Source organism: Zootoca vivipara, chromosome 1 (genome assembly GCF_963506605.1).
Source record: "Zootoca vivipara chromosome 1, rZooViv1.1, whole genome shotgun sequence".
Classification (NCBI taxonomy): Eukaryota; Metazoa; Chordata; class Lepidosauria; order Squamata; family Lacertidae; genus Zootoca; species Zootoca vivipara.
Window position 1 is genome coordinate 98,772,530 of NC_083276.1, and position 26,882 is coordinate 98,799,411.

Genomic DNA, 26,882 nt, shown 5'->3' on the forward strand with positions numbered 1-26,882 from the left:
AAAATGTGAATTTGGAACAGCTGGCCTGCCCATTAATGCAGGGCCATCCACATGACATCTCTCCATCCCAGTGTTGTCCCAGACCTCTCCCACCCCACCTTAAATGCAGACTTTTTATCTTTGGAAAGTCCAAAATGGAATAATCCTGCATTTAGAGCAGGAAAGGTTCAGGGTAATCCTAGGATAGGGTCTACATTTTATTCTGGTGTGAAAAAGCCAAGGACTCCCCTGATCACTTTTTTTTTAGGAGCCGTAATATCGTACATCAATCTCCTTTGAAATGCCTCCCTCCCTTTTATGGCTTCTCCCCCCCAAAAAAGAGAGCCCCTTTTTCCTGCTTGGTGATGGCAATGCAGATGGATAGAGCAGTAGGAGCATTGCTGATCTGCAGTTTATAGAAATGTTGGAGGAAAAGCTTTGCAGCCAGAGGATAGCATTGGCAGGGATGCGAAATGAGAAATAAAAAAGAATAATTGAAGGAGGCAGTAGGCTACAGCACTGCAGAGGTGAGCAAATAGCTTCCAAGAGAGGAGAGAAGAAAAATAAACAAGATAAAGGAGGTGAGAAGTTAAAGACAGCACAATGGGGAGGGGAGGGGGCTTGTGATGTTTTGTGTCATAATCAGGGCAGCAGCATCCAGTAGGTGCACTCAACATCAACGGCAAAGCTAGAAGTGTTATTAACTATATCACTCTCTTGCCCCACCACCACTGCCTTGCTGCTTTTTAAATAACAGCCACACATATACCAATATGTATCATGATCATGGCAGGTTAAAATAGGTAGTTTAATCGTTTCCTCCATGCTAGACCCCACTGAAAATCTAACCAGAGCAAATGGGATTCATTGTCTATCTATCTATCATCTATCTATCTATCTATCTATCTATCTATCTATCTATCTATCTATCTATCTATCTATCTACTGGCCGCCCTAGGGTCCCAGAGTGAGTTTTAGCATTAAAAACAATTAAGCTCTCCTCTCTGCCCATGCTATGCTCCCAATCCGGATCCGTTCCTCGTGAAAAAAGCACACACACATATGAGAAAGAGAGAGAAAGAATGTTTATGATTTGTTTGGCCCTAACCCAACCACTTTCCCAGGTTTTAGACTTATAGAGCATGATGAAATTGCTTTCCCATTACTGCAGGTAGGACTACAACCACAATTTAGACAGGATTTGGCTAGAGTCTGGGATGTGACAAAGGAAGCTAATGGCCCTCAGTAGGAGCTAAGGCTAAGCTAATGATTTTCTGATGAAAAAGTATCTGGTAATGTCAAAGGTGTTCAGAAGGCGTGTTCCTCACCCCACACCCCGACTGAGGAGGGGCTGTTGCAGGGCCATGTAAGTGTGTGGAAAGGAAACAAAATAAGCATATTTTGGATCTCTAGAGAGGAGCCAGAAAAGCAAAGAAGAGCTGAGCTCCAGAAGGCAAAAGTATATATTAGACTGCCTCTCTGGGGATCAGATGAAGGGCAGTAGGTTTGCAGCCTGCAGGAGTGCGTAAACCTTGGGTTGGCAAGTGATTGTAATTAAGCGGTATACAAATTGCCTAAATAAACAAACATAATTATTAATTATGTTGTCTCTGAGTGCACATGGATTCACAAATGCCATCTTTGGTGCCACAGGCTTCCCTTACCGAAATTAGTCTTGAAAGAAGCTGATTTTGTTGTAGCCGATAGAATAGGTTGCAGCAAGGGCTTGGTTGTTTGGAGGTGGGTTGATGCCCATGGCATTTTATACATGTTCCTATGGACTTAAGTGGCTCATCTCCACCTATGCCCTACCTGTATACGTGCAAATAAATGCAATGCTACAAAACACCACCGGCTATCTCTCTTTTAAAAGGAAACCAAACCAATGTTACTGCTTCTCTTGGAATATCTCGCTGCTCAGGGAAGTAGAAAGCACGTAACTGGAGGATATATAATACTACAGTTTACTGCTCCTAATGTTGGAAGTTTCACTACTGGTTAACAATGATCTTCCAGTTTCAGGCACACCTGCTGAATCCCTATTGGGTGGTTGATTCTTCCTTTTCTCCCTGTAGCTCATGGTGTTAAAGAGATGAAGGAGTTAAGGGATGCATCAGTTTTGCATGCCATCATTCTTCCCCACAGTCCACCCAATACCATTCCCTTCCAAATGCTTTTTTTTTAATGAACAGGGGACACTGTTGCAGCAGGAAAAAACAAGCCAAGGGGAATAAACCACAAAAGAAGTAGAAAAGAATGAAAGTCAAATGGATGAAAGCTCAAAGAACTCATCTGCTCGAATATTCACTTGCACTCTGGGGGAAAGCATGAAAGACACAAATGGTTCCCCTGAGGGATACAGAAAGCCATACAGAACCATGCTTCCTTACAGTGCTGTTAAGGTGCCATAGGTTGAACCAATACTCTGAAGCATAAATCCTGGTACTGTTGGAAACGTGTAGCTGAGTCATAAAAAATAACATTGACCTTTGGCTAAAAAAAGAAGAAAAAGGACAGCATCATTTGAGTCTAGGTATTAATGATTGGTATAGTTTTGCCTTTTAAAAGGGATCCCCCTTTTTAAAAAAGTTACTGGAGCTCAGTTTTCAAATAGGCACACATTTTAAAAAGCTAGCGCAGAGAAAGTGCAATTTAGCTAGCAATTAATCCTTAATGTGATCTAATTATTCCTGACATTTGGGCATCAGGCACTATACTTCAGGGGCCATACTCTTCTCTTGCACCATAGGTAGGAGTTTGCATTGAATTCAAGTAAGCGAACTGCTGCCATCAGCTTTCAGTTAAATTAACTTCCTCCCTACAAACCTGATCTGGAAACAAAAGAGGCATAAGATAATTAACCATGGCTAAAGTGGAAGAAAAGCTGACGTTCCCCCATGACCATACTTTGCTAGTGATGCAGAATAAGGTGCAGTCTAAATCCTTCCTTTCCAAATGTGCAGCTGCACATTTTATTCCCAAAGACAGATAAATTGCAGGGAATAAGCATACCTGACAAGTCGCAGAGACCTGTATCTGCACAATTCTAGGCTTCGTTTAGGGATTTGAGTAGTTCTCATTTCTCCTTGCAGTGGTTGCATTTTAGTGGTGGGGGAAGTGACCTCCATAGCGCCTGCTCGCGCCGAAAACAGAGAGAGGATGTTGATTTATTTGTAGTGGCAAAGTGCTTTGACACTCAAGGGTGAAATTCACCTGCTTGAGAAAGGCCAGCAGAAAGTTTATGCTTAAGTGTACCTAAGTGGATCATATAACCAGCTTTTGCTGATCAACTGCAGTGGAAAGAAATTTAGCATTTAATACAAGGGTATGATTGCACTTTGTGCAAATTTATGAGCAGGAATAGGAAAAAAAACAAAAAAAAACTTTTTGTATTTATGCTGTTTTGCTTTTTACTGGATTTATGCTGCTTTAAATACTCATTTATATTTCCTTATTGTTAGATGGCTCAGAGAACTTCTGTGGTGGCATACAGATACCATTGGTAAATATATAAATAAGCAGCTCTGAACATTTTTCTATTGCCATTTAGGTTCTGCAGAGTTTGCAGCAGAGGAAGCTTATATTAGCTTGACTCCTATCCTTATATAGCAACGTACACTTACTTGAGTCATTTATTATGCCTTTATTGCTTTGACTCATTTATTATATTTTTCTCTGCAATAGGAAGCACTGCTTTTATCAGTCAATGCTTTATTGTTGAGAGCAGCTGAATTTAGTTCTTGGGAAAGTAGCATACAAATATGAAATCAAATGATATCAGAATGCAGCACCAAGAGTGTGCAATCAATTACTGTAATAAAAACAAAGAAAGATGCCTGTCTTTACTAAAATATGCTAATAATGTACATTACTTTCTTGAAACAGTCTGCTACTCATATAAAATTATTTTAGCTTCTGTTGGCATTGCTCATATATTATATTTAAAGAAGAACTCCATTCATGTCAAATGTCTCTTTTCATGAATTTTGGTGTCAACTCTGCTAAGGGTGCATCATAAACCACTTTTCTCAAGGGCTTGACTGTTCTGAATCTTATTACTGGGTGTGCACTGGAACATTTAAATCAGGGTCCCCAAACTAAGGCCCGGGGGCCAGATGCGGCCCAATCGCCTTCTAAATCCAGCCCCCGGACGGTCCGGGAATCAGCATGTTTTTACATGAGTAGAAGGTGTCCTTTTATTTAAAAGCATCTCTGCGTTATTTGTGGGGCCTGTCTGGTGTTTCTACATGAGTAGAATGTGTCCTTTTATTTAAAATGTGTCTCTGGGTTATTTGTGGGGCATAGGAATTCGATCATATATATTTTTTCAAAATATAGTCCGGCCCCCCACAAGGTCTGAGGGACAGTGGACCAGCCCCCTGCTGAAAAAGTTTGCTGACCCCTGTAATATTCCAAGCTGAGTCAATAGCTGCTTCTTGTCCATGTGAAGGCATATAGCCCATAAAGAGTCTCAATACTGCTCCTCCATCTGGCTCCAAAAGTGGTCTGATCAGGACTACATTTCCAGGTAAACGGGAAGACTGGCAAGAAACCACTTCAGGTCTCCCAGAGCAGACTCATTCCAGCAAAGGGGAGCAGTAGGCAGAGAGTATAGAACAGGCATCCGCAAACTGTGGCCCTCCAGATGTTTTGGCCTACAACTCCCATGATCCCTAGCTAACAGGACCAGTGGTTGGGGAAGATGGGAATTATAGTCCAAAACATCTGGAGGGCCGAAGTTTGGGGGTGCCTGGTATAGAAGGAGGAGGAGGAGGAGGAGTTTGGACTTGATATTCCGCCTTTCATTCCCCTTAAGGAGTCTCAAAGCAGCTAACAATCTCCTTTACCTTAGTCCTCCACAACAAACACTCTGTGAGGTGAGTGAGGCTGAGAGAGTATGACTAGCCCAAGGTCACCCAGCAGCTGCATGTGGAGGAGCGGGGAAGCAAACCCGGTTTACCAGATTATGAGTCCACCACTATTAACCACTACACCATACTGGCTCCCTTTAAGGCCTTGCCGCCCACCTCCTCCTCATTATTCTTATCAGATGTGGCCCCCAGTCCATCCTCCTGGTATGTCAAGTGAGACTAACTGGTCACCACATTTGGGGTTGAGTAGAATTTGTTTGTTTTCTTCAGGTTGCAGTAGGGATTTTTCCCTCTCCTACTCCACATTGTGGTGCCAGCTAAAGACAGCTAAGCAGTGAGTGTCAGGTTGGTTGGTTCAATTGGTTTGGTCACTTGCCAGGTGTGTGTGGGAAGGGAGGAGATGGACTTAGATGGCAAGTACCTTGAGGCACTTTGAGGTGACTGGGGATTCCAGAGAGTTGCACACAGGGCTCTAATACCTGTGGGATGGGGTATGGATCACTTTTAGGGTTAACCTATGTCACTCACCTGAGGTTGTTCAGCCCTGAGAAAGTGTGAATCAGGAAGACCCTCCTCACCCAAAGAGGCATGGCAGGGGAAAAGAGTTGGATTTAAAACCAGCTATTACTCCTCACAGGGAAGACTCACCCAATCAGCAGGCTTATGATAGAGTTTTGAATGGTTTCCCACACAAGGTCTCTTTCCCCTGTGTAGCTGTAGAAGTCCATAGTTTCTTAGTTATATTGTAATGAAGTGGCCCTAGTTTACCCTACAAGTGGTGTCTTGCCTTTACGGTTCCAATCTCCTAGTGCAATTTCTCCTGGTCAAGTCCTATAGTCACAACTCTAAGGCCAGCTTTTGCTCCTCAGGAAGGCAATTTTGATCTACAGTTAAGGAAGGGTAGCAGAGTTAGAACTTGTCTTAAAAAGGCACCAGGAACCTCAATTGCTGTACTACAAAACATCATGTTTCTGTTTTAAATTCCTGTAACATTTATCCTGTCTATACTTCAGATAAGATGCGAGTTAAAACTGTCTTGCCAAAACAATAATGCTTGCATAAAATTTGTCCTGTGCCTTTTCTCCTAGTAGGGAAGCTTTTAATGATTAATAGACTATTATATTTTAATGTTTATTGGAAGCCGCCCAGAGTGGCTGGGGAAGCCCAGCCAGATGGGCGGGGTATAAATAATAATTTTTTTATTAGTAGTACAGTATTATTAGTATTAAATTTTGGCACTGGAGCCCTGAAGAAATGTATGTGCTCCATTTCCAGACTTTCCTTTTTCTTTTATGGACAATCTGTTCCCAAAACATATGATAGAAGTTTTTGGGACTGTCAAAACAGTCCCTGACCCCCCCCCCAAAAAAAAAACCAAACCAAAAAGCCACCCTCTTTAGGCTAAAACACCAAAAAAGCTACTGCCCCTTTTGGCCAAGTTAAATAATGTACCTAGTGGAATATTGTAGTAAAAGTACCAGTCAAATTGGACATAGATTTGTGGACATAGATTTTTGGATGGAAAATAACAATGCTGTTCAGCAACTTGACATTTCAGATGATTATTAATTTTATGTAAATACTGCAACATTCCTGTGATCATGCACACTTACAGCTCAGTGCTAAGATTTAGATTAATCTGTCAGTGAAACTGAAAAATGCCATGAGCCAAATCCTCTGTTAGTTCCATTAACTTCACAGCATTGATGCCAGTGTGCACCAGATGAAGTTCTGGCCTCTCCATTGATTCAGGTGCCCAGCCAAGCTGGTTGGAGTTGAACATTGGAATGATTTAATTCACAAGCAAGCTACAGGCCTGGATGGAATTATAATGTGGTGGTTCTTAATTTGAAAACCCAAATATATAGAAAATATAATGCATTCTTTTTCTAAACCAATTGAATATTGAAAGAAAGCAGTTAAACATGAAGCAGGAGATCAAATCTTTTTATCCAGTACAACAACAGCAGGTGACATCACTGAAATCAGAAAAGAAGAATAGCAGCTAAAGTTAACACAATGGAACAATTTAGTGCTGTATCTAAAAACAACAGCTTGCATGTTCATGTAGGGTTGTAGAAGAGCGAGTATCCTGTAGCTTTCCCTTCTGTGGACGAATAGCAATGTACCAGATTCATTGCATATTGGCTTTGAGGGGAGGAAATGCCAGTTCAAACTCAACCTATGAAACAGAGTTATGAATTTTGCAAAGCACTTCACAGTGCAATGTAGCTAAAATTTTCACTTTTGCTTGTCATCCATAAGCAATGCGTTATTGGCTAGTGTTCAAAAGCGTGGGTGAGTGCGTTGACAACAGAATGCTGACAAACGTCTGATGCTAAAATTTAAGATCAGCCTGGAGACAAGGTGACGAGGTAGGCAGTGACCTCAGAAGGATGTTTGAAAGGATGAAAAGGGAGGAAAGACTAGAGAGGAAGCAAGAAAGGAGGGGACAAAGGAAAGGGTTTTGGTGAAAACATCACACAAGGCCTAAATGTAGTACTATGTACTCTTGCCATGAAGGAGGGAAGGGAGAAAGAGGGGCTAACACCTGAGAAACTGAATGTGAGGCATATATCAGAGGCAGGTAGTTGAAGGAGAGGTAAATATGTGTGACAGCACGAATGTGAAAGAAAGTGAAGCAGAAGAGTCCGTATGAGAAAGAATAAGCCAAGGCAAAGGAATGGAGCTGGGGAGGGGGGCTAGATATTTATCTTTTGGTAGACTGAGAATGATTCTATTCACCTTTTCAATTTATTTTTTATATTTGTATACTTCCATTCAGGCCAGAAAAGCCCTCCCAGGCAGCTAACATAGCATAATAAAAAAATAACATAACATTAAAATAAAAATAAAAATACAACACAGATACATAAATTGTTAAGTAAAAGACAACAGGATAAAACAACACAAACCCAGACCAGCAATCCTCAGAATCCACAGACCAATTCCAGACTGTCAGGAGGTTTTGCAAGAGGTTTTCAAGTGCATGCTGTACTAAGAATTTAGGTTTGCAAAATTAAAATGGAATAAAGCACCCTAAAAAAAGAAATGGACTCTTTGAAGTTAGCAAAGTGACAGGGAAATGTATTCAAATGGATGAGAAGAAAAAAATAACTAATGGGGGGAAATGTATAAACACCCCATAAGCAAATTGTGATGAATGCAGGATGAATGTCCATTGTTTTATAACCTCTCTGCAAACAAATCAAAATGAATACTCAATAAAGTCCAGATATAATCTTACCTCTGTATAAGTATTGTACAAGTAAATCAGGATAAGCATTCCATAAACATGTCAACTGGAAGAGCCCATAATATAACATACTACCGGTAAGCAGTGGCAGTTTAAAAATCCAGCCCAACATCATTAATTTGAAGCAAGTTGGAAAGGTATTTAAGGACTAATTTAAAACAGGGAAGAAAACACTATATCCCAGGGGAGAGAGCTCTACAAAGTTAAGTATGCTTCCGATTGTTGGGAACTGTTATTGCAGTGAACACCTAAATGTAGATCTTCAACTGGATAGACAACAGAGAAGTATCAAAAGCAAACGGCTACGTACTAGAAACATGGAAACGTGCAGTAAAAATAATAAAAATCCTTAAATACTCAACAATAAACAATCCTGCTACCAGCGGGATTCCCTAGTGTCTCTATTGTCTCCCTAACTGTTCAGCTCTTCACTGACTTTTAGCCTTGTTCTTTTTGGTCAGCTAAAGCACACGGTGCAGAGAAAGAAAGCTCCTGTTGTCATCCGCTACAAGAGAAGTGCTATTCTAGGAAGATACGTCTATTGCTCCCAAGGGATAAAGGCAGCCTATTGAGTCCCTTTAAAAAAAAAAGGATTTGAAAAAGAAAAAAACCATATTCAAAGGAGTTTTTATAAGAAGAATCCCAGTAAAGCAAATTACATTTTTTTTAAAGGACTATAGATAACACATTGCATTATACATTAATTTCTTAGTGGCTAAGAATTTGGCCTTCAGACTGGATTGGCACTGGGGTATCAGCACTTGAGTAATAGTTGCCTCGTGTCAAGTGGTGTTAAAAAGATGGTGTCTCCCCACAGTGATGTCCCCATCTGGCAACGCCCAGCTGGACTCTAAATTCTCCAACCAATGTAAACAGGGAGGGGGGGCTCAACTGGTGAATCCCAACCCCCTCCCTGCGACTCCAAGAGTGGGAGCCACACACCAAAAGTGCTCCCAGGACAAGGAAGAAGCATGGGGTTGAAGAACGTGACTGGCAGTAGTTCAAAAGGGAAAGGAGAGAGGAGCATTTCAGCTGACTCATTTGAAAAAAAAAAAGATGAATCTGAAATCAAAGATCTGTGGGTATTAGTTCACATGGGTCTTCGTTTTCTTATTCAGTAGAGTCTTCCCAGCTCAGATCAAGGGCTTACTTTCCAAGGTTACAGGAGGAGCATTTGTTGCTCATGCCACATCCAGGTATGTATTTGGTTGAGAGATGAGTGGGAAGCAGATGCCTCCCCTGAGATAAAAATGGGCACATCATTTAAGATGGGCAAACTCTACTGAATAGGAAAATCAGAAACCATTAATACAGATTTAAGTGCTGCATGCGTTAATTAAGAAAAGCTAAAATATAGGGCACAAGAAAATTGACACCTACCAACTGGAATAGGCCCTCCTTGGGAATAGGTGGCTAACTTGGGAACACCCTTGTGCTTCAGCACTACATTCGCTGAATCATATCCTATTGTTTTATAATCCGATTGCTCTGACTATCATTAACTAGTCTGGCTACATATGAAGATTAATAAAGAGTTGGATGTGGATTGTGTCCGCCCCTCCCCCTGCCGCCCCAAATTGGGCAATATATTTCCTGCCTTGCCTGCCATCAATACCATGATATGCTGTGTCAGCTACAAAAATTCAAAGCTCCCACTGGTCTTGAGTAAAATCAGTCCATTTTCTGGTCTTGAGTAAAATCAGACCATATAAATATTATCTTTGAAATGTCTTCATTCTTTCTTCTCACTGGAAATTGCAGAACCCCGTATCTCTTTTACCTGACACATGAAACTTTTTGTGTTTATATCCTATGGTCTTTGACTTCCTGCCCCCTTCCTCTGCCCTCCAAACTCACCTCAACACTTCATAATCCAATTTTATTACTAGCTACTCTTACATGAAATGATTATCTTGAGGACATGGATCAGAATTCCTCATTTTGTTCTTAGTTCTAAAAACAAGGGAATGTGAAGATATAGAGATTTAGTCTAATCTCAAGAGTGCTGAGGAGAAGCCTACACTCAAATAGCCCTCAGCCACAGAGAAAACAAGATTTTTTTTTTATGGTGATGATTAAACATGTTTTATTAAAGCTTTCCCTGACATTTTTCATACTTTGCTTCTTTCACCTATCACTTTCTTTTTCATTTTCTCCCTTTCCATTTTCCTTTGAGGTGTCCGTATTCCTCCTACTTTTGTTGCAAATGACATTTGGTATACTATTATTTTCTCTCTCCTTTTTACTTCTGCCCTCTGTAGCTAATCTACTAGGTCAGAAAGGAAATACGGAACATATGCTTGGACGATATTGTTCATTATAAAGTGAGACATGAACAAAACACCTCTCTGTTCTTTCAATGCACGTTTCTACAAAAAGTCTATACATCACGAAGAATCCACCTTTTATACCGTAGCTAAATGACACCATCAGAAATGTCACAGTTCAAAGTAAAACTAGGAACCCGCAATCCACTTTTACTTACAGACATCTATCGACTCATCAGAATCATCAGGGCAATCAGGTTCTCCATCACAGAGCCAATTTTGAGATACACAGGTCTTGTGATCATGGCAAAGAAACTCGCCTACGTCACATAAATATTCTGTAAACAAAACAAAAGTGAATAATGAAATGGTTTATGGATGATTGAAAATAAAAACAGGGCAAAAAAAAACCTAAAAAAACCCCCACAAATAAATTACAAGCTAATGAAATGAGGCTTTTAAGCAAATATGCAAAAAAGCATAAAACATAAAATGCATTTGTTGTTCACTCTTTCACCCAATACATAAAACACTACAACTCCATTTAAAAGGTATATATCAGATACATTAGACAAATCCTCACAATGTATAGTTTATATGCTGAAATTGTTATGCCGCATAATAATTCATTATGACGGTTTATTTACTATCACACACACTAAAAACACTGAGGGGAAAGGCCTTGTGTGCAACACCTGTGGGAACCATTTCCCCCTCAACTTTGTCCTGGCACTGGCTCCTCAGGTGAGTTTTGTGGTTGCCTAGCAACGGTTAAGACATACACTTTTCCCCAGAAGCTGCTAGTGGGGAAATTCAGTCGACAGAATCACTGGCTGTCAACTATGGGATGATAGATTCCTACCATTACCTGTAAGTATCTATTGGGGTTCTTCCCTGTGTTCACAGGTGTGGCGTTTCTCTGATGCCGGAGGCAGCATATAGCCATGACTAGTGGCCATTGATATACTAGGGCCTAGTCTACACCTGCAGCAGAACGAGGCGGCCTAAAGCTGAGGTGTAAAAACGGACTGCGCCAAGTCAGCTTACAGGTGGTGCATTCCACCCCTGTGTAGATATGCTGCTACTGATTAGCCAGCAGCACTCCACACAAATACAAACTTACTGGCCAATTGTGCTTTTGCTCATTCACTAGCAGTGAGCCTGCAAAAATATCCAACATCCATAGATAGCTCTCCCCCCGCTCACTCAAATTTATCAGTGGTTGCAGCCACTTCCTGTTTTCTATTCTACCTCACCTGCTGTAGGTAATAGGAATGTTCTATTACATTAAATAATCGGGGGGGGGGGGTTCAAAAACAAATGGCAAATTTTGCTACATTCTTTCTGCCTGATGTGTTAGTTCTTTGTTGGCAGGAAGTTTTTTTAAAAAACTAAATGGGGGAGTGTTTAAAGTAGCATTTACCTCCTTTCCAAGTCTGAGAGGGTTAAATCACGTATGTATTTTACAGCTCTTCCCCCACCCAGTCATCTTTATCCAAGATAATATATTTCTTTTTAGGAAGGCTTTTCCTGTCTTTGTTGTTGTTTGTTTGTTAAAAAAACATTGTCTCTTTGAAATATTTTTAGGGTGTGTATGTGTCTGGGATTGCTTATGTCTCTCGCTTTGTGCACATTGTGGATGTGGTGTTAAGTTGTTAGAACTGTTCTTAGTCTTTTGTATATTTTATATTGTCAGTCACGATTGTAGTGGTTTGGGTTTCCATGAGACCGAGAAACAGGATAAAAATGCCAGTAAATAACTACATTTAAATTTAAAATTTAAAAATTCAAATCATGTGCCAACAGTTTCCCCCTAAACTTAATTACCTTTGTTACGCTTGTCTCATAATTATCTCATATCACAAAGTGATATGTTTAGTTTTTCGATAATAAATTGCTATTACGTGCTTGGGCACTACCTGCATGAATGATGCTCAACAAACTGGACCTAATGGGAAGTCTCTTTGCCACAGTATATGATTCAAATGGCTCCTTCAGACAAGGTGTTTTTTGAGCATTCATCCTGCTTTGCTTGCACAGCAAAGTGAGATTATATCCATCCTTATTGTTATTTTTTCTGGTTCATCTGCAGGGTGGTTATGCAATTATGAGCATTCACCCAGTACAGTGGTGCCTCGGGTTACAAACACTTCAGGTTACAAACACTTTGGGTTACAAACTCCGCTAACCCGGAAGTAGTACCTCGGGTTGAGAACTTTGCTCCAGGATGAGAACGGAAATCATGCATTGGCGGTGTGGCGGCAGCGGGAGGCCCCATTAGCGAAAGCACGCCTCAGGTTGAGAACAATTTCAGGTTAAGAACAGACCTCCAGAACAAATTAACTTCGTAACCCGAGGTACCACTGTATTCATCCTGATTTGTGTGTGGGGTGTTTATACGTCTCCCCCCCCCTAGCCATTTGTTCATCCCACACTTTTCAATGCATTTCCCTGATACTTTCCAAACTGCAAAAAGCCTTATATTTATAGTGGCTTTGTTGCACTAGAACCCTTTAAATGCACACACCTAAAGTTCCAGTATGTGCCTGCATATCTCCCACAAAATAGGAACAAGTCTGGCGGCACCCTTAGCTTTACAGTGATTATTTTGGAGCCTGGAGGAATTCATTGCTTTGTTAGATAAGTTAAACAGTAAAAGAGACTAACAAAACTTAAAAACCTAAACAATTTAATAAGCTGTTGTGAAATACGCTGGGATTAATTGTTGTCTCAGACAACAGATCTGTATAGAATTGGTGTAATCAGGGCAGAGAATGCCTCTGGTGTGCTTGCTAAAGCAGTCTCAAAGCTTTAAAGAAACTGTTTATTGTTCCACAGTGTTAGGGACAGTTACATATTATCCCTCTAGGAACTAACAGTAGGAGGGGTAGTTTGTTGTAAGCACCCTATTTATTTTATTTTGTATCCAAGTATACTATTTTCAAGGTCAGCTCCTGAAAACATTGGCGGTGGCACATTCAAATGAGTGAATTTCTTCCTTCAACGTAGATCAACCGTTTGTATTATTAAGAATACCTAGTGTGCTATTTTCTTGACTCAGTGGAAAAGCTAAGTAATGTTTTGCATGTAAGCACATATAATAAAGCAACCTAGACTGCTGAGCAGCGGAGCGAATGTTGTTTTTAGCCATCTTGTCTTTGTAAAAGAATAAACTACTTGTTAATTAAACTGTGGGATTATGGATCCCATGGAGGAGGTTTGGTTTAAAGTAGTTCAAAACTCCTGTTTTATTGTACCACTGTTTAAATGTACACCTGAAACCAAAACAGAGAGCAATTGTAACCCCGGTTGTCATGTTTACTGAATAAAAATTGCTCAGCCTGCCTGGAGCCGACATAACGCTACATGCAAACTGCAGTGGTATGCTACATTACATCTGCAAAGGCCTTTAATAGTAGTATTTTACATCTTCCCAACATCCCTAAGAGGAAAATAGGAAACTGCCATATACTGAGTCAAATGAATGGTCCATGTATCTCAGTACTGCCTACAAATGCTGGCAGTGGTTTAAGGCAGGGTTCTTTTCCACCTCTACCTGGAGCTGCCAGAAATCAGAGCCGGCCCAGCAATTAGACAGGGCAAGGATGCTGCTTCAGGCAGCAGAAGCCCCCCAGGTGGCATGTCCATGGATGCTCCACATGCGCTTCCGCCAGTACTGTAGTGAAGTGCCACCACTATCGGCACCAATTTAGAGCAAGATTGCATCTATTGTGGGTGAGGTCTCACCCAGAATCAGCACAATCGTGCCCCAAATTGGCACTGGTGGTTGTGCTTGCTTCTCTACGAGCAGCAGATTAAGTCAGAACACGTGGCGGCGGCAGAGCAGGTGGTGGCAGCAGGAGCAGGTAGGTGGTGGTGGCAGCTGGGCAAGGTGGAACTTTCCATTTAGCCTCAATTAGCAAAACAGGACATGCCTCCTCTGTCAGGAACTCAACCTTAGGGCCATTGTAGGCTAAGCTACAGCCCTTCTCCAACCAGCTTCAGGGGGAATTCAAAATGAAAACAAATAAGCAAGTCTTCTCTTTGTACAGTGTTAGTTTCAAAGGTCAGTTCTGTTCCTTCGCAGGGCTCATTGATTTCTTTGAGCAGGTCTATACTATATGATCTTTTCAAATGACTATTTTTTTTAAAAAAAATGTAATAAATGCACAGTTGTGATTGATTTATTGTATTCAATGGGACTGAGTCATACTTATTAAGGAAGGACTACTGTTGTGCATAACACTGAATGAATACAATTCTCTGCCTAGTTAGCACACCTGGATTGGAACTTGGAAGCTGTATGTGGAATGCAGTTATACAAGTGTCATGACCATTTACTGAATCATGCTTGTAACATCACTACCACCATTCTTCCCCCTCCCCATTATATTTTTTTGGGGGGAAGGGGAGTGACTTTCTGAACAAGTTTAGCATTTGAGCACTTCCCCTGGGTACCTTTGTATTTTCCAAAGTGAACTTAAAAAAAAATGTCTGGGGCTTACTCTCCAAACATAGCTGACATATCAAGTTAATGACACTCATATTCATACACACACATAGTACTTGATCTTAGCCAAAATGCTGGGAAGCCTTTTGACATCTCAGCCGAACAGAGATTATGCTCATGAAACTCTAATGTGATTGAATCCACTGGGCATGTTCTTCTATACTGCCTGTTGTACTGCAATACCCAAAAAGAGCTAAGTTTACAGTCAGTATTAAGAAAATTACGTGGCTGCTCAGAGGAAACTCATGCTAAATTCCTTCTTGCTGATAAAGATCCAGATATCATCAGACTTGTTGCAAATTCTGTTTTATAGCAACAAGAACAAGACAGGATGTGGTGGAAGTGATGGCCTGAAAATGAGTACCAATTTTCATCTCCGGAATACAGATTTTAGCTGAAGAAGTGTTATTTTTAATTCAGATAAGTTTATAGGGAATGTTTAGTTACATCTACTTCATTACGCGGATGCGGCTTATGTTGTTGTTGTTGTTGTTAACTTTGCTGTCTGGTCTTTGACCGCAATAAAGATTGATTGATTGACTGACTGACTCATATATAAAGTTACAAGCAAGAGGTTTCTTTTACTTGCAGAACAAAACTAGATGGACAATGCAAGGTATATATCCTACATCTTAGGGCCCAGTTAGACAACAACAACAACAACCAACAACAACCCCTATGCATGACAAAGCACAATCTTGTTCTGTCTTTTATTTTTTTGTTTGTTTTACATCAGTCTTGCAGCTTGATCCTATTTACTCTCAAGTGCAATTAATTAAATGGCACTTCATCCACATAAGTACACATAGGATTGCAGCATCACTAGCTGCATTTGATGTTGATGGAGTAATCCAAGTTTCAGATCTGGGGGAAAGACATTTAGTTCAAAAGTGTATCTTCCAACTTATTTTTCTAAGAATATTAGAACAAGGATAGCTGAAGGACACAGAAGTCTCTGAACTATTAAGGTAGAGGCCTTTCTTCTCTGCTACATTTTATTATGTTTGATACTTTTATCTTTTCTTTTTTAAAATAAAATACAGTTTTTCCTCCTTGACTTCAACTGCCAGTCAAAATACATCATAAGCAGACTAATGCCTGTAATAATGAACAAAAATGCATGACAGCAACCTATGAATAGCAACATAAATGTCTCAGTAAATGGAAGAACCAGCTGAGAAATATATGAAACCAGAGAACTGTCTTATCACCAATTTCAAGGATAATGAGAGGCACAGAAAAGGAGGAAAATATACCTTTGTTATGCAAGAAAGAAAGTCAAGGTGGAGGCAGAAATGCTTGCTGTCATTTCATCCAAAAAGTAGGGCTATATTTTTGTAATTGAGGTTATTGACTGTAGCATTTGTGGCATTCCGATAATTCAAAATGACTGAAGTAAGTCCAAATTAGTGCAAAGAGTCTTTGGGAGTCATTTGTGTCCTACTTGCTGAAAGAAGAGTTTAGGCATTGAGACACACTGGGTAGGGGAGATCCGTGTGCCTTTCCATATTCCCAGGACCCAGTTTCACTTCTCATTTGTTCCCCTTTGCTACCGTAGTTCCACACTACTGTCATAACATCATGCTGTTATCTGTAGTACACATCACAACACTACCTGGTGCAGTTCTATTTCAGCCACACTCGCTGTCTGTCTAGCACCTGAAACTCCAGTCAAAGCAAAAAAAAAAAGTTGACTTCCCTGGGGAATGATGTCACACTAGTTGCAAGCTGCTTTATGGTTTGTAGACTTGTGCAGTATTTTGCCAGTCAAAATGCAACAAATATACAGTGTAAAATGGTACTCAAGTTGAAAGGTTTCCTCCAGATTATAAAAGAGACAGTTTGACCTGACTGCTGCCTTCTTGTTTTCAGAATATTATACACTCATACAATGAAGTGTGCCAAATAACTGCATGGCCTCAAATTTATAGCCATTTTCAGCAACACTGGAGTACTCAAAACAGTCCGCATTGGGTGGTACACTGATAGCAGGCTGTATAAAGGTAAAGGTATCCCTGACCATCAGGTCCAGTCGTGTCCGACTCTGGGGTTGCGTGCTCATCTCGCTCTATAGGCTGAGGGAGCCATTTGTCCGCAGACAGCTTCTGGGTCATGTGGGCAGCATGAATAAGCCACTTCTGGTGAACCAGAGCAGCGCACGGAAAGGCTGTTTACTTTACCACTCGAGCGGTACCTATTTATCTACTTGCACTTTGACGTGCTTTTGAACTGCTAGGTGGCCAGGAGCTGGGACCGAGCAATGGGAGCTCACCCCATCATGGGGATTCGAACCGCCGACCTTCCAATTGGCAAGCCCTAGGCTCAGTGGTTTAGACCACAGCACCACCTGCATCCTAGTAGGCTGTATATAGCAGGACAAACGTATGCTGCAGTAGAGTACTATAGCTGAGTGGTATAGAATGTGCTTTTGTCAGAGATGCCAACAAGAATTTCTAGCCCCAGTATGTGTATTGGGCCCTCCGACTCACTCAAAAAAAGAGCACACAGATTTGCACACGTTTTGTGCCATATACAATTTTGTGTCCTCTTCTGCAGGTGGAGTAAAGGGTTCACACATATAACAAAATGCTGGACAGATAGAATGAGAACTGGTGTAGATTTCCCCCCAATTCTATTTCCATCCCTGAAAATGCTTAAACTGCTGAATTGCTGCCTGCCATGCAGCTGTTTCAGGCATAAACACGCTGCTTTCTGCCAGTGCCAACCATAATACAAAGCCTAGGCTGTAACTCAGTAGCTACTTACCTAGGAGTAAGTCCCAATAAAGGCTGAAATTCAATGTTGCGCTATGATGTAAGTTCCATCATCTATGCAACCATTTCAGCTTGTCAAATGGAATAATCTCCTATCGCCTCCTCCCATGTGCTGCTGTTCTGAGAGCTCTCATGCCCCCTCCCCCAAGAGCCAGTTTGGGGGAGCAGAGGTGGTGCAGGGAGGATGAAACCTTTATAGTCTATTTAAGAATAGCAGTATTCTATATCGGCTGCATTCTCAAGTGAGGCATTTTTAGCATCACTTACAAAGTGCTCTAAGATTAGCTTCCTTCATATTGTTAAAGTGAATGCTGGCTGCAATCCTGCATACAGAAAGGCTGCTTAAGCTCTATTGATTTTGATAGAATTTAAGCAGCCTAAGTGTGCAGGACTACATCTGCCGCCTTTTCTTGACACCTCCTGCTTTCTCGTCTTAGATCATCCGTCAGCGCTCTTTTCGATACCCAGCTAGATCGCTCCCAAAAAGTGGAAGTTCACAGACCGTTGTGAAACAGTAGGAAGCACATGGTTCCAAGTCACCTAACTTTGGGACAATGAAAATTCTGCTCTTCAACTCTCCCATCTTGTACTTCCACTACATGGCAAAAGGTTGCACCTGGAGAAGTATGGGTAGAGTTCTGCTTCTGCAGTGAAGCATACTCAAAATGTGGTCCCTCAAAGATCTACTCCTGAGGATAATGACACTGGTCCACCCTGCGTGAAAAGAAGTGCTCTCCAACGTATAATAATAATAATAATAATAATAATAATAATAATAATAATAATAAATTACTATTTATACCCCGCCCATCTGATGGAGGTGGAGACGCTCATTCAGGTATACTGGACCGAGGCCATTTAGGGCTTTAAAGGTCAGCACCAACACTTTGAATTGTGCTCGGAAACCATAGCTGCCAAGTTATCCCTTTTTTACAGGGATTTTCCCTTATGATGAATAGGCTTCCTCATGAGAAAAGGGAAAACTTGGCAGCTATGTCAGAAACATACTGGGAACCAATGTAGATCTTTCAAGATCTTATAATTAAGCTGATATGCACACATGTACAAGCCTAAACCTATGAAGCTTGGTGTGCAAATGTAAAAGCAACTTGTCTTTAATATACTCCAGAATGTTTCTCTTCATAAAGGGACTCATAACTTAAAATACATGCTTTAGAAACATAGACTTAGATGGACTCTGCTCAGGAAAACAAAAAAACCAGTGAACATTATCATCTTGCGATAAAATAATTTAGGATTGCCGTAGATTTTTTGAGGGACTGCAAAATTTACCTTTCTTTTATTATCCAATAGTTCATTTAGCCCTTCAAAATGTGGCAGTCGGAATATGCTTTGAATGCAGGTGGCAACCAGTGTCAGCTAGCTAGGAAACAGTTGCCCTTTGAAAACATAAATTTTAACCCAAAATGAAGCTAAGGGGTAAAGGTTATTTGTCTTTGATCACATACTCTGTCTGAGGTCAAAGGTATTCTCTTGTGTTGTTAGTTGGTTGAATATAAATTAAGAAGAGGAGGTCAATAGGCCTCTTAAAAGAACAAAAGAAAATATTATTAAGCAGTTCTTCAGAAGGTATTTCAGTTCATAAGCATGCAAATGAGCCGAATTTGAATCGACAGTAAATTCTAAGTATAAAATAAATGAACTATTGCCATATTTTGATAGTTTGGAAATATTTCACTTCTAGAACGACACATTCTTCCTCGTATTACTTCCTCTGTCTTTCATGTCAATGCCGAGAGTTACTTCCAACTCAAAAGTTCTATACTCTACATCTTTTCTAATGCTTCAGTCACACTTCCTTCAGACCCTCTAGGTAATTGGTGTGCTGTCTTCAAAGTGCTTCCAAACTCCATCTGCTCAGAGAGCTTGAGACCCCCAAAATCAAATTTTCCATATGCTAGCACTTTGTAAAGTAAACAAAACATAAATAGCATGGAAGGTTGTCTGTTCATCATAGTCTGGAATGTGCATATTAAGCTCTCTTTGGGGACTTTAAAGAACATTATTATCATTCCACTCAGCCAGAGGTAGCAGCATAGGTTGCCTGGGTAATTAAGACAATTGCCAATACCTCCCCACATGTTGGGCTTCCATTCCACCTATTCTCAGACTTCGTAACAGTTTATAGTCCACAGTATGCAAATGGGAAAGGGGGAGTCAAAAGCAACCATATGAGTTGACATACCGTTAGGAACATAGGCAGCTGCCTTATCCAGAGTCAGAACATTCATCCATTTTGCTCAGTACTGTTCACACTGACTGGAAGCAGGTCTCCAGGGTTTCAGGCAGTGAATAATTCCCAGCCCTACCTGGTGATGCATGCAGAAGGTCCCAGGTTCAATCCTCAGCATGGCAGATGCTCTACCACTGAGCTATGTCCTTTCCCATTGTTATTTGATGGACCTTTGCTGTTCCAGCTGTTTGAAATCTGAATATGGTTTTTTGAAAATTAAAACTAATTCACCTCTATGTGTCCTTCCTTTGCAAATAGTTTCCTTATAGCTTTGCTCAACCATTCACTTCCACACAATCCCAGAACACACAGAGCAGCAGAGCTGCTTCCATTTGTCCTGTTCCCACAAGCTCAAGCTCTGCCCTCCATGTATGCAGAGGGAAAGGTGAAGGGGGGGGGGGAGAATTGTCGTGTGTTTGGCTGATCGTGCTTAGAATCCTCCATGTCAATGGGAATGCCAATCATGCAGGATTCCAGACAGTATGAAGTGTGTTCAGTTGTTCCATGCACAAAGGTCTGTGATGGGGACATAAGGAGAAGGGCTAGCATGCATCTCTCTCTCTCCATGCATTCTGAGCCCGGAGGCACTGGCACAATGGAGGATAGCAACCCAAACATTTGTGGATGGTAAGTCCTCTCTAAGCTTTTGAAATATGCTAAACTACGTCCCCCCAAGCCCCCAAATATAAAACAACAATGAAATAGCTTTAAAATTTCTGAGGCAATCTGATCTCCACTTCCTTTACCTGAACAGTGTTGCAAAAGAGTCCTGCACAGGATTTTGATGGAAATCTTATGCCATAAATTTTACTAGTACAGTATAGGTCTTTCTACAGACTGCAATACTTTTATCTTACAGGTCTGGCATTATTTCCAGATTACAATAAAGTCCCTTCCGGCATAGCAGGAGGGGAGGTTGTGGGCACCCACCAGCCCTTCACGTGCTGGGGGGATGGCTGTCATCCCCGTGGCCATTGGCTGTGCCCCGGGTGCATCCAATCTGGATGTCCGGGGGGGGGGCGTGGCTCACTGACAAGTGAGCGCGTGGCCGGGGCTCAGTCTCTTGGTTCCTGCCTCCAGCTTTGGTTTTCCCGCCCACCCTCCCTTTAGGCAGGGCTTTCCTTTAGACATTGCTGCGGACCTCGGTTGGTTGCCGTTGAGGGGCCTGGTAGGAATTTTTCTACTTGGCAAATTGGCTCTGGCCGGGTGATTTTCGCCTACCTTGTAGCAACTCGTCACAACTTTGGTTCTGGTGGTTAGGCATTGGATTATCTCTGAAAGGTTATGGTGGGGGGGGGAGGTTGCTGCCATCACCTCCCCCAAAATGCTGAAGGGTACTCCCTTAAGGAGTCCGGAGGCGTGGCCATGTCCGAAGCCGTGGAAGGTGAGGGCCTAAGGCACGCCCCCTATTGGTGGCCCCAGGGTGAGTTCCTAGCTGAGCTGCGTCGCAGGGCTCACCCAATGGTGGTTAACCCTTCACAGACTGCCAGCACAACGGGCTGGAGTCAGATATAGTTGGTTAGATCCAATGCCTAAGCCAATACCTCTCTACATCCGTAACCAATAAAGTTGTGGCCTTTTTTAATGCCCATTAACCTTATTCAATGTGTCCTGTGTCTTTATTTACTCCTGGAGGGATCTGGGTATCGCCACACAAATGGTTAAATAACCTCCTCCAGCACCTATGTTTAATCAAAGCACACAAGAATCACTGCATATCTTGGAATTACTACTAGTGGTGGCCTTTAATGAACAGAAAGTCCACAGAAGTATCCCCCCCTTTTTTTTGTTGACATAATAGAGGCAGTAATGTAAAGGTCATTACTTGTAATCACATTATTTGCTAGTCTTTTTTCCTCTAATGGGCTCTAACTATATAGGAGATTATCAAAGTACAAATTTAGAACTATCAGGTTGTCAGATGATTGCTGATTTGATGTCCTTTTCAAAACAACGGAGCTAGACTCTCTAGTATATGGTGCTGCAAGTGGGAGGAGAGGAAGTTCAACTGTATAAGCAGGCGTCTGTTATACTCACATTTGGACACCTAGGAAATACCAGGAACTACAGTTACCTGGCCTAGAGAAACTTTATATCTACATGGTTTATACTTATTTCATATGCTGATTTGAACAGTCTTTTCCTTTCTTTAGATTCTTGCAGTCCTTCTGAATATATATAATCAGGAAAGACAGAGAAATAGACTTTTTGGTAAAAGGAGAAAAAAAAGTGCCAGCACTCATATCCTGATGAAAATGCAGTAGCTGCCAGCACAAAATGGCTACCGTGGGCAGCAAAGCAAGAGCTGCCAATACTCTATATCAGTGATTAATGTCACAAAAAACCATGTGTATTCTGCATTCTATAATGTACACAGCATGCACCACAGCTTCAGAGTGTTTCTCAGTTTCCAAAAGGTGGTTGACCCCTCATGCTAGCGGACTCCATAACCTAAAATACACAGAGACAGAATGTGTTTTGCATTTGGTTCTGTAACTAAGCAATGAGACAGAGAGTGATGAGTAAAATTGTTGGTGAACACCAATCAAGGATAAGGCATAGGGCTTTGATATCAGGGGGGGGGGGACTCAACAAACTGGAGAAAAATGAATTATGAAGTATAAATGGCTTTTTCTTCTTCTTTGGTTCTTAACAGAGTTCATAACACAAGTTTTACGTTCCAGTCACTCATATTTCTTGACACTTCACTTGGTTTCTTCCCACATGGAGCAGTTTAATTAAGAGATAAATGATGTCTACAACAGATGTCTTCATGTTTGCTGAAAGATGGAGAAACTCTGCCCACAACTTCTTCTAACAAGAGTGTGGCAGGGGAAATAGGTAAACAAGCAGCAATAGAATGAGGATGCCCACTTGAAGGGGGAAAACCAAAGGAAGGAAGACTTTGAAGCAGAAAAAAATTGGCACATGTCAGCCTTTCCCAATCCGGTGCCCTCCAGATGTTTTGCACTACAACTCCCATCAGGGAGAGAGGGTTGATTAGAGTTGTTGTCCAGAACAGCTGCAGGACATCAGCTTGAGGAAAGGCTAGCATACATCAAAGAAACATTTGTAACGGCAAACCAATGTAGTTAAGGTAAAGAGTCAATATACACAAGTATCTCTAACATACAGTTATTATGCAAAAAGGTTGAATCAGGGAGAACATCACATTTATGTTGATAAGCAGGATTGCCAGTGTGGTCCACCATGGTCCAATCAAAATTCACACTTCTCCACATTTTTAAAAATAATAATTGCAAACTCATGGAAATATGGATAACTGAACTTAATATTGGTGTGGGGGGGGGTGAGAAACTGAGAGGAACCAAAATGGACAGCTTCACACACCCCTACTTCCTCCTCCAGGAAAACATAATGCTGACAGACGGGGAGCCTGAGGTTCATATTTAACCAGTCTTTCTCTTGTCCATATTCCATCATTCTGCTTCCCCCAGTAACTATATTGAGCTGGATCTCTGAGTATGACATATGCAGCACTGTGACTGTAAAGATGCCCAAAATTATCTGAGATCTGGATATTTGAGGAAGAATTCAGTGTCACAGTGTGATTAACATTCCATTTGCACAAGCATTTCAGCTTGCCAGATGGAAACAAATTGTCTGTGTGCTGTTCTGGGCATTCTCATCTCCTGATAACCCAGGCCAATTTTGAGGTATGCTGAGCATGCACAGGATGTGGCAGCAGAAGGGAAGCCCCATTGTACAAGAAGTTATTACTCAGGGCTTCTGCTGATAAGGCTCATTAGGTAAATCCCACCCATAAATTATCCTTTAAATTAAAAGTATTAAACAATACTGGTAGTATTGTTTTTTTGGCTGACAGTGCATTGAAAACGACACAAATGCTCACTTTTCTTTCGCTGCTATTTAGTGCCTTCCCATTAGACTTCTTCTGACTGCTGGTGCTGCTAGGTGCTGCATCTTCTTTAAAATAAATCACATACAAAGCTTCAGCCACTGTAGTACACTGATCATGTACATAGTGGAATGATAGAAACAGTGCTATGTAGCAGTAAGATTTAGCTAGAAGGCAGTGAGTGCATTGACTAGAAAGCCAGTTCAGAGTAAGGGCAATGCTTCCAGGAACAGCATTTCCCTCACTCTTAATGGGCGAACTTTTCTGCCTCATTTGAGAGCAACCCTTGGAAAATTACCCCAAAGAGGATAATTTTTGCCACTGCCAATCAGGTCTGTGAAAAAGCACAAGTCCCATATTTGGCTCAGGCTTGCTTAACCAAACAGTTTAGCTATAAAATATACTTTGCTTATTAAAAATGAATTTACAGAATGAAACCTGCAGATTAAGATGTGCCAAGAAGATAGAGTGCTCTTCTGAACAAATACTGTTCCTTTTCTGCTTGTTCAGAAGTGCGAACAATAGTAGAGAAGAATGCATTCAGATAAAATAGGCTCTTCATTGCTCCTATCTTTCCGTCAATTCATTTCTTTAATTCAGCAGTTTATATATATATATATGCAAAACATGGACTTTTTCACTTTTCCTCAAAACCGTAAAGGGAAAACATGTTTTAAATGCAAAACTGGGGGAAATTAAAGATATGACAGTAATGTCTTGCTGCAGCTGGCCTAGCCATTTATTGTCGTTTTATGCTAATTAAAAAAATTAGAGAGAAAGTAAAATATAGACAAGCAACACTGCAAAAATTTTCATCTTAATAATGCCAGGTCTAGGAAAGTTGTGAGATGCACAGATGCTCCTAGAAACAGATGTATGCTAGTGCAGAGCAAAATGAAAATTTAAACATTTATTTTCTAGTAAATGTAGATGTTGGTTAAAAGAAAGGCTGACCAGACAGCATTAAAGATGTAGCAAAGCTCTAATAGCCTCCCACAACATGATTAGAGCTTCCTTAATTACCAGTTTTGCTATCTCTATCAGACCGCATAGCTCAGTCTGGATTATTTGAAATGGAATCTGTTAAACATTTTTCACAGTCAACCCAACAACAATTACATGGAAGAGGCAAGATGTCATTGCTGATTAAAACATGCGGGGACATGTCTACTACAGCAAGTCATGGTGCACAGGGAGGAGCACTTATAACCTGCGAGATCAGAAGCAACCTGATTGTGATGATGGATCCAAACTCTGAAGAAACTATAAGTGTGTCCAGCATCCAACTCTGTGGGTGTCGCAGATCCTCTTATTGGTCTGTAAGTGGTTAAGGTACATGAAGCAGAAAGCTGGAATGAATTGAATGTTCTTCCAATGGAGAGAGGTAGGAAGTGGGGCTCCCCAAGGATCGGTATATACACACAGTGAATATAATTCTATAGAATTCACTACCACAAGACAGAACGATGGCCACCAGCTCAAATAGCTTTGAAAGAGGATTAGGCAAATTCACAGGGGATTAGGTCAGGCATCCCCAAACTTCGGCCCTCCAGATGTTTTGGACTACAATTCCCATCTTCCCCAACCACTGGTCCTGTTAGCTAGGGATCATGGGAGTTGTAGGCCAAAACATCTGGAGGGCCGCAGTTTGGGTATGTCTGGATTAGGTTATCAATGGCCACAATGGCTGTGTACAACCTCCAGTATCAGACACAGTATGTGTCTGAATATCAGTTGCTGGGAATCACAAGCGGGAACAGACCTGTTGAGCTCATGTCCTTCTTGTCATCTTCCCAAAAGCATCTGGTTGGCCACTGTGAGAACACGATGCTGGACCAGTTGTGGAAGTGTGCATGCATGTAACACACGGGTTATCGACGAAATTTATTTTAGCATATTCTGTTATTATAATGATTAATAATAATAATAATAATGCATTACTTCTGCAGCTTACGGCACCAAGTTCTGGAAGAGTCCACCAGCTTGGGATTCATTAATACCAATAGTTTTGACAAGTGCAGAGCAAATTAGATCCATTAGCAATGCTGTCCAATCTCTCTATGTATGTTTAGTGGAAAAAGCAAAACAGAATGTCATGCTACCTGGGCCAATATATTTTTAAATTAGCACTAAGAAGAATGGAGCTTTTCAGCCATGTAGCACAAAGATCTTGTGATTTAGCTATTATTTGCTGAACCCAGTATCAAATGTCCCTTGCCTTACTCGAACCAAGATTCTGTCCAAGACATGGCATAAACACCCAAAGACCCCAAAGGCTTAATATGAACACGTGTAGATTTAAAGGAACTTTACATGCCTCCCCTTCCCACTGTATCCTCTTTTGACCAGCTCCTGAAAGTTGGAGATCCCTTCCTAGCAGTTTTTAACAGCACTTGGAAAATAAAACGGGCAACTATTTCCCTGGGAACAAATGTGCTTGGCTATTCTAGCAGGAGACACATTATATCTCATTTGAATATGCTGGCAAACACCTACTGCTACATATTGCAAAGGATTCTGGGACATATTCTAGTTTACAGAGCGTTGCTTAAGCATGTGCCTTGAGAGGCGAATGTTTGGTTCAGTCACACACAGAGTTGCAGTAGTATTATCCGTGGTTTTAGGAAAATGTAACTTTATCTATCAGGTGCACTTTTAAATGTGTAGATCTCAGCAAGGAGAAGGTGACTTTATCAATTTGAATGCATAGCAAATATCCTTTAGAGCTGCTTCTGATAGTACAGATTTTTCCCATTACACACACAGTGTGGAGCTTTTCATGAGCAGGTTCTGCATCAGAGTGGTTTATCAAGGATTCACATGATGTGTCTTATTTCAGACAGCAGGATAAAGGATATGTAACTGTGTGGTCTGTAGGAAGTGCATGTGTGCATGTGTGGGTGTGCATATCTCTGTGTATGTACCAACTGCAAAAATTCAGTAGGCCATCTGTCCTGTTTTTCCACCACTGCTGTTATTCATTACTGTAAACCATTCACATAACACTTTAAAAATGCAATCTGTTTTAACATATTCGGTTTCTTCATCCACACAAAAAAACCAATAATACAAAACTCCGTCAAGTAGGTCA

General features: G+C 41.1%; 1 protein-coding gene across 1 annotated transcript in view; it reads right to left on the reverse strand.

Moving 5' to 3' along the window:
* The window catches only part of LRP1B (LDL receptor related protein 1B), a 748,625-nt gene that overhangs the window by 525,323 nt on the left and 196,420 nt on the right, over nucleotides 1–26,882 (reverse strand). Inside the window, exon 2 of the mRNA XM_060279545.1 lies at nucleotides 10,592–10,711. Coding sequence (XP_060135528.1) covers nucleotides 10,592–10,711 — 120 coding nt within the window. The remainder of the gene's footprint in view (nucleotides 1–10,591; nucleotides 10,712–26,882) is intronic.